At 50.1% G+C, this 9,065-nt stretch overlaps 1 protein-coding gene across 7 annotated transcripts in view; it reads right to left on the bottom strand.

Moving 5' to 3' along the window:
* Window positions 1-9,065, bottom strand: part of RPH3A (rabphilin 3A) — a 276,496-nt gene that overhangs the window by 2,223 nt on the left and 265,208 nt on the right. For all 7 annotated transcript variants that reach the window (XM_045459689.1, XM_045459690.1, XM_045459688.1 and 4 more), the window contains 4 exons: window positions 8,388-8,444; window positions 7,560-7,714; window positions 3,996-4,077; window positions 738-834 (listed from right to left, as the gene is read on the bottom strand). In XM_045459689.1, the coding sequence (XP_045315645.1) occupies window positions 738-834; window positions 3,996-4,077; window positions 7,560-7,714; window positions 8,388-8,444 (391 nt within the window). The remainder of the gene's footprint in view (window positions 1-737; window positions 835-3,995; window positions 4,078-7,559; window positions 7,715-8,387; window positions 8,445-9,065) is intronic.

Genomic DNA, 9,065 nt, shown 5'->3' with positions numbered 1-9,065 from the left:
AGAGATGCGTGGGACTCTCACTCTGGACCCAAGTGTCTAGCTGGGGAAAAACTGCCACCAAGAAGTGACCCCTCCAGCAACCTGGGATCCTTCTCTGTGGGGGGCTGTCGTAATGACGCCGTGGTTACTGCTGGCCTTCTCTGCCTGTGCACCAGCTCCTCAGGATCCTGCCATGGCTCCCTATTGGAGCATCAGGTCATAGCTTCGCGGCCTCATCTTTAAAGACCTTCTGTGACCACCCCGCCCGGCGAAACTTCTCCCCACTCCTTCTGGGTACTCCACACCGTTGCCTATGCTGCGGCCTTTGCCCGGGGCCCCCTCCCTTGCCCCATGTTTACCGGTTGTTCTTCCTCATCATTTGAAGGGATGCTGGGAAAATTAGAACCTTCCTCCACGACTTGCAAACAGATCAAGGAGACTTCCTTTGCGCCCTGTTTTCTGAGGCCACAGACCCCACTGTCCTCTGTGATTCGATTATGCACTAAAGATGATTTGTGCAGCACATAACCAGTCGTGACCCAATCGCCCAGCTCTGTAAGCCCTTTCCTCTGAAAGCATCCCCACGTTGGACCCAAACCAGTACCATGGGTCCTGACTTGGTGTTTGGGCAATGTGGCCACAAAAGACAAAGAATGCCCTGACCCGCCCCTCCACCGCCCCCCTCCCCAAGAGAAGCCTGGGGAAGGCTCTTCTCTCCCCGGAGGATGGGCTTTTCTCTGGGAGCTGGGAGCACTCACCGATGTAATCGTTGGATTTTCCAATGTCGTAGTCCCAGACCGAGATGTCCAGGGACTTCTTCGCCAGGTCACTATGTTTGATGTCGTAGAAGAACTCCTAGTTGCAGCAGAGGGAAGACAGGTGAGTGAGAGGGTCCTGAGCCCTGAGAATCAGAAGCTAAGAGGCTGAGCCCTAAGGGTTCGTGGACCAACGGGAGGCCCTAGAACTGGGCATCTGGGAGCAAGGGGGCCCTCCTGTTCGAGCCTTTACCCCAGGCCTGACAATCCCCTTTCAACAAACACTCTGTATAACCAAGTCCCTCAAGCCCTGTAGCTCTCGTTTCAATGACTCTCTGTTTGAAACAGGAAGGCTGATGGGGCTTTTCTAAGAGAGTTGCTCCTGGCCAAGTTTACTTGAAGGCAGATGGCCCGTGAAATCAGTCCTTCCATTCTGGTAGCTTCTGAAGTGGGTTTTCCTTTCACTCCATCATTTAGAGATTAAGGATAGTCGAGGGCCCGGAGGCTAATGTGAGGGACAGGTGCTTAGGTTTCTAGATAATCTGACTTTTATATAACGTTTCTGCCTAACTATAAAATTCATTCACATTCACCATTAAAACAAACAAGGAAGCTAAAGTAAAATAAAACCTAAACACCAAAACTTGCAGTCTAACCACCCAAGAATAGCCACTGTCAACATTCCCCGTGTGTGACCACATTAAAGTATGTTTTTAAAAGTTAATATGAATATTCATTTGAGTATTATATTATATGAAACATTTGAATATTCTATGAAATATAAAATAAATATACTGCACTATGGCCTTCTTTTCCCATTTTGTAACATATGATAAAAACCAGCTTAGCGGGGCGCCTGGGTGGCTCAGTCGGTTAAGCGTCCGACTTCAGCTCAGGTCATGATCTCACAGTTCGTGAGTTCGAGCCCCGTGTCGGGCTCTGTGCTGACCGCTCAGAGCCTGGAGCCTGCTTCACATTCTGTGTCTCCCTCTCTCTCTGCCCCTTCCCTGCTCATGCTGTGTCTCTCTCTGTCTCAAAAATAAATAAACATTAAAAAAAAATTAAAAGAAAAAAAACAGCTTAGCACGTTAGCAAATCTTTTTCTGCATCACCATTTTAATGGCTTCATTTAATGGTTGTGTGGCTGTTCCTTAACCTAATGCCCAACAGTTGAGTATTTAGGTTGTTTCCAACTTTCCACGCCGTTAATGATATGAGAAAAGGCAAACAGCAACTAAGTCATTGTGTACATCTATGACAGCTTACTTAGGATAAATTCCGAGAAATGTCTTTCCGAGTCTGTAAAATTTTAAGATAGAGAGCAGTGGGCATATTCTATGATGTCATCTGTGATCAATAAGAAAGCAAGCCACAGGGGCACCTGGGTTGCTCAGTCCGTTGGGCAGCCGACTTTGGCTCAGGTCATGATCTCACGGTCCGTGAGTTCGAGCCCCGCGTCGGGCTGTGTGCTGACAGCTCAGAGCCTGGAGCCTGTTTCAGATTCTGTGTCTCCCTCTCTCTCTGACCCTCCCCCGATCATGCTCTGTCTCTCTCTCTGTCTCAAAAATAAATAAACATTAAAAAAAAATTAAAAAAAAAAAGGAAAAAAAAGAAAGCAAGCCACATACGTATTTGTTTTGTATACTTATAAATTCTGGAAACGGACAATATACAGTTACTTTGGAAGAAGACAAGTAGTTGATAGAGGCTGGGAAAGGAGGAGGATTTTGACTGGATACCTTGGGTCCTTTAGGAATTTTCAAATATGTGACTATATTACCTGTTCCCCGAATAAATGGAATTTAAACTTAAAAACTGTAAGGCTTTTGGAGTAGTTTCACAAACATCCCTTGGGAAGTCAGACTGATTTGTTCTCGTGCGCATGGCGTGTACCTTTCCCCACAGGCTCACCAACACCCGTATCAACACTTTACGGTATTTTTATGCCAGTTTGTGACGAGTATGGTGTCTGGCCTTGTTTCATACTTTATTGTTAATGAGGCTTATCGGCTGTCTGGATTTCTTCTTCCGTGACTTGTTCAGACTCCAGGAGAGGGTAGGGCAGGTCGGCAACAGTTGCCAGTTGGTTCCTGACTCAAAATTCCTGAGTCTGAGTTGGGGTCCAGCTGAAAGAGGGACCTGGGAACGGGGTGGGCTGAACTACTGGCCAGGGATGCTCTGAGCTCTGTTTACACAGAACATTCTCCATGCACGCCCATATAGGCACATGCATTTTTAAAAACAAAACAACACAAAACACGTGTACTGTAGTTTTCTTTCCCTGCTTTCCGACATTTGGTGAAAATCCATACTCGCGGACTCTGACCCAACATCAGATCATTATATTCAACGTATATTTCCGGACGCCTACCATCTGACCAAACTGTCAACAAATGATGCAGAGGGACAGGGTAAGACGCGGGGGCATGTAAAGCCTGGAAACACAGAGGAGAGAGTACCTGCAGGGTTACCACCCCAACTCCTGAGGGATGAGAAGGAGTTTGCCAGAAAGGAAAAGAGAGAGATGGAAGGCCAGAAAAAGGGAGCAGTGAGGGCAAAGGCTACGAGAGGTACCAAGGACCCGTGTGAGGTTACTGTGACCTGAGAAGGGGAGTCAAGATAGGGCAGGGGTGGGACGTGAGTTCGAAAGGGTTTGACTGTCACCCTAAGAGGTGGGGAGGCCACTGCTGGGTGAAGCAACAGGGATGACAAATCCGGATCCATTCTTTAGAAAGCTCATGTTTAGGTGGGCCAAACGCAAGGGAGTCAGGCAAGAGTCTACTGCAACAGTCCAGACAGAAAATGCCAGACAGGTAACACAGACAACAGGAAGGAGCACGTTCAGAGGGTATGTAGACAGTGGCCTTGCGGGGACTTGATGCCCAGATGGACATGGTGGGTGAGGGAGAAGAGAGAAGGGAGCGCCAACTGGGTGGATGGTAAAGGGCATCACTACCCCCATTTATTTCCTCAAATTTCAGCACTGCAAACTATTCGAATTGGTAAAGACATTGGAGATGATTTCCTTTCAATCTCTCTCCGAATGCAGCTTCTTCCTATGGCATTCCTAATCCATAGGCTTTTGTCTTAGGCTTGATTCCCTCTGGTGACCAGGAACTCATTACCTATCCTTTAGCTAATTCAAGTCGATCTGTGAGAAAAAGTTTTCTTGACGTGCTTTACAACGTCCTAGTAGGGAGCGTGCTCCTCTCTCGCATCTAGGAAATCTCTCAGAGCATGACAAAAATGGGGCAGCCTCACCTCATTAAATTCAGGATTCAAGGTTTTCTTCTTTATTTGAGTCTTGTGTTTGGCTTTCTTTCCCATGTCCGGTTTCAGCCAGCTGAGAGGAGACAGAAATGCTATTGTGGATGACGTTTAACGAGTAAGAGCAGACTCTTGATGACCCCAAAGGTGCCGTCCAGCGTCAGGAGAGTAAATGAACAAATCAGAAAGCGAATCAACATTAACAACGGCCAACGTGCATTGGAGCATCTACCGGGGACTGCGCTAAGGACCGTAGGTACATTTAATTCTCAACAAACCCTAGACGGTGGAGTTACGGCCACCTGTTTTACACACAAGGAAATTGAGCATCCAGAGTTGAGACACGTGCCTCCGGCCACACAGCTGGGGACTTGACCCAGCTGTTGCCTATGGAGTCCACGCTCTTAGCCAGTACTTTCTCCCAAGGGATCAGATTGAAAGCCTAGACGGTGGTGACTGGAGTCTCACTATTGCCCCTCAGACTGCCCCCAAGTCCTGGGGAGACGGTGACTGTGTAGACAGAAAGGAGAAGAAGCAAATCTGATTATAGTAAATCCTGCTCAAAACTGGTCGGTGGCTCCCCCTTCGACCTCAGGGTAAAGTTCAACATCCTTGATGTGGCCTTTAAGGCGCTGTATGATTGGGTCCGTGCCCCAGCCCAGCCTGGTCTTGCGCCATGCTCTTCACCCCACTCCCCATTCACTGTCCTTTCCACCCCGGGGCCTTTGCACATACCATTACCTCTGCCTAGAAGGCTCTTCCCCAGTGTAGGCACAATGCCTGGCACATAGTCGGTGCTCAAATAATGTCTTCTGGGCAAATAAATAAAACAGGCCAACAACTCTTGGGAGTGGGGATATCTGGATTCGGATTAAAGCTATCACTCGCTGTGCAACTTTGAACTTGACTGTAGCTCTGGCATACCCCAAGCTGCCCAATCTCTAAAGAGGGCAAACTTTTTTTTTTTTTCCTTACTTACAGAAGGGTTTTGGAGGACAATGTATTTTATTTATTTATTTATTTCTATTGAAGTATAGTTGATGTATAATGTCCCATTAGTTTCAGGGGTACGACTCATCCATTCCATGACTGGAAGCCTGTACCCCCCACAGCCCGTGAGGATAATTTTCGTCATCTATGAATTTTACTTTGTAATGTTTATTTATTTTTGAGGGGGAGAGACGTACAGCACAAGTGGGGGAGGGGCAGGGAGAGAGAGAGGGAGACACAGAATCTGAAACAGGACCGACTGAGCCACCCAGGCGCCCCGAGGATACTTTTCAAGAAGAGACACAAAGCTGGTACTGAACGATAAAGATAAGATTGGGGCGCCTGGGGGGCTCAGTCGGTTGAGCGTCCAACTTCGGCTCAGGTCACGATCTCACGGTTCGTGGGCTCGAGCCTTGCATTGGGCTCTGTGCTGACAGCTCAGAGCCTGGAGCCTGCTTTGGATTCTGTGTCTCCCTCTCTCTCTGCCCCATCCCCACTCACACACTCTCTCTCTCTCTCTCTCAAAAAGAAACATTAAAAAAAAATTTAAAGAGATAAAATCAATTCTGATTTTAAAAATCTTTATTTGGTCTTAAACCGATTAATGGCCTCCTTTTAGCTTTCCCACAATGGCCACCAGGGCAGCCGTTTTACTGGTGACCTCAGCAACGCTCCTTCTTCTGCAGAGATTGGGCAGACGAGAGAAGGGGTGGTAGGGAGAATTATTTAAGAAAAACAATTTGCATGTGGCTGGGATGTAATGGAGGGCAGGACAGCAGTCCATGAGCCAATTTTCTCTATTGGACCGTATGAGAAAATAAAAGCCAAGGACTCCCAGAAATCAAACTCATCCCTGACACGTGGGTTCTTTTGTTCACTAACTCCTCATTCGAAGAAAATCTGAAGCCAAGTCCACACTGAGCTTTAGCCATGACCTGAAGGGAAGCATTGCTTTCGATTATGAAAGGCAGTCAGTGGGAGGGAGCGTCTCCCAGGCTGGAGGGAACAATGAGCACCCTTTGCCGTGAGCAGGGATAGTGGTGGTGGTGATTTATAACCATAATGGCACATATTTGTGGAGCGCTTACTACGTACCGGACCCGACGAAAACACATCTCTCAGATCTCCCACCGCAGGGGGCAAAATTGGCTGACAAGCTGCTGGACTCTGATTTCACCCCGATGTTCCCACTGTGGCTGCGCCTGCCCTGGGCAGCTCCCGTACCTGGGCCGGCAGGGACAGGAGGCAGCCCCATTTCTGGGAGGTGCAGGGCTCCTCCGAGTGACTTTGCACTCCAGGATTCCCCACAGCCTGCGTCAAAACTTCCTCAGAACTGCACTTTGATCTTCGACTTTCCCTGCCCAACCGCCCCCCCTCCTCCCCACCTGTTTTCCTCTGACCCTCCTCTCACTCCCTCTCAAATCTTCTTCACAGGCATGTTCCCCAAAAAATCTCTTGCATATCTCACTTAGTCTTGGTGTCTGCTCCTTGGAGGAGAGAACCTCATGGCCAATATTACTCTTCCCGTTTTACAGATGAGGACATCGAGGGCCAGAGATGTGAAGGCACGAGCCAAAGGTCACACAGCTGGAGAACACTGAAGACTACTGGCTCTAAGACTCAAACCCAGGCAGTCTGGACCCGGAGCCCAGGCTTGCCACCATATCGACAGAAACACAACTTGCTTATAGTTACACAGCTAGCAGCTGGCAGAGATGGGAGAGGAGCCCCACGTCTGATTCAGTGGTGGCCACGAGAACGTGCCGGGTGGACCTCCAGCCACAGCATAACTGACCCAGGCCCCAGCTGCTGCACTTGGAAATCCAGCCACGTTCGTGCCAAGACCCTGCTCCCAGCTGATGACTGAAGGTGGCAGGGCCCACTCCTAGGAGACGTGGGACTCGTCTGGCGGCTGATTTGGGCCTTGAGGACTCGGACGGTCTCGCTGAACTTGCATCTAGTATGCTTCCACTGGCTCCCACCTCCCCTCTCCGCTCTCGCACACACGGTGGCCTCTCCCACTCCCTCCCTGCTTTCCCCTCACTCAGGCATTTCTCCTAGTGAACCTTTGTCTGTTGAATCCCATCTTGGCATCATTCCACAGGACCTGGACTAACACAGATAACACGTCTCTCTTACTCCCCATAGTGGCGATTACTGGAATAACCAAAATCTAAGGCCTTTTCTTAGAGCATTTCCAGACTGCACCTGGGAAAAGCTGGAATTGCTTCTTCGGTGGTGAGGCTCTGGACTGCTGGAGGGATGTGTTGCTGATTCCAGGGGGCTCCAAATGGGGTTACTGCAACTTGCCGACTGCCTCTCTCCCACTGGAGAGGACAGAGTCACAAAACCCCTCATATGGGCGAGCGACACAGCGGTCTGACTGTCTGAGACCCCAGACTCACACTCTAGCCAGTTCTGGACATCACCTCATTGTGTGACCCTGGGCACGCTCATTCCCTTCTCTGAGCCTCAACGTTCAATGATCTTGGGGGAAATTCTCTAGGTTCTCCCTTTGCAACGATCGAGGACCCCGTCTGGGGTCCATTCACAGTCCCAATGACTCACAGCTTGACAAATGGATCTGAGTAGCCATTGGCATCCATGGCGGCCAGGTGCACGCAGCGTATGATGCCCACGATGAGGCCTCCCTGCTGTGTGCTGTACATGAGGGACACCAGGATCTTGCCACGTTCCTCTATGTCACCAATTCGTTCCACCTGCTGTAGAAGAAGAGGGCATATGGGTCTAGGAAGGGGAGGGGGCCAGGCAATTGGACGGATGACTGGCAGGAGGGAGGAGCCTGTGGAAAGTAGGAGGCGCTGGGCCGCCCCAGCACGGTCAGCACCATGGACAGCAGATGCGCCCCAGTCTCCAGAGACCAGAAAGTCGGGCTAGCAATGCAGGCACCCGGGGGCCTGGGGCTTTACTCTGCCTTAGACAAGGACAGAGCCCTGAGTGATTGGAGGTGGGGCTGGACCCTGGTTCCAGTCTGACTCTGAACTCAGATTTGCCTGAGTAGAACAGTTTTCTCACCCCTGTAGTCCCTGGGGTCCCATGAGGGACCTGGGCAGAGGGCACAGATATGTAGCCCAACCCAGCCCCAGCCAGCCTGTCCTAGGTCCCCATGGAAGGAGAGTGGCATTGCTTTAGTCCTGCAGAATTTTTCAGCAGAGCTTCTGCCAACAAGGCAGGGGAACTCAAGGGTGTGCCCCGGGTGTGAGAGGGTGGGCTTTCTTGGCCTTGGGGGCTCCAGACGGGAGGAGCATCCATTTGGTCTCGTGTTCTAATGGGAAGGGGTACCTCTCTCATGGTACACCGACGGGCAAGTGGTTTTGGGGGAAAGAATAAGGAAGGAGCTGGGAGGGAGAGAAAAGAGAATTGGCAAGTGCTCACCTCCTCCTCATAAAGGGCCATGCCTCGGGCTGACCCGGTGGTTCCAGCACGCTTCATCTTAGAGGAAAGAAACAGAAAGGAAAGATAACATGAGTCTATGAGGCGCATCTCCTTACACGGGAAGGATCGGAAACCCACATCCTTCCATTAGCAGCCAGAGCCACGAGGGTGAGTTCTCCAAACTTCTGTGGTCCTCCAGCTCCCTTTCTTTTAGATAAAATTTATGTAATGTTAACCATTTGACAGACCACGTTAATGCACAACAGCCTATGATGTAGGTTGTATTCCTATCCCATTGGACAGATGAGGACACTGAGGGTCAGAGTGGTTAAGCCACTTGCCCGAGGTCACATAGCCAAGAAGTGGCAGGGCACCCCACTCATAAAACAGGTAAGATTTCATCTGCTTTGGTAGAATTGGCACAGGGGGCTTCGGGTCTGAACCACGAGGTACTTCTCCCCCCTTGGTTCCTAAGGCCCCTTTGTGGGATTCTAGGACTCCGGGGAACACAATGTCGAAACCACTGCCTAAATCCAACCTCCCCACTATAGAGATGAGGGAAACTGAGGTCCGGGGCGGGGGTGGGGGGAAGGGACAGCACTTGCGAGGCCCCTGCTCTTCGTGGGGCATGTGGGGGTAGCTGGCGGTGGGAAGGTTAAGGACAAAGAGCAAAAGATG

Source organism: Leopardus geoffroyi, chromosome D3, assembly GCF_018350155.1.
Source record: "Leopardus geoffroyi isolate Oge1 chromosome D3, O.geoffroyi_Oge1_pat1.0, whole genome shotgun sequence".
Lineage (NCBI taxonomy): Eukaryota > Metazoa > Chordata > Mammalia > Carnivora > Felidae > Leopardus > Leopardus geoffroyi.
This window is presented reverse-complemented; position numbering and strand designations above follow the sequence as displayed.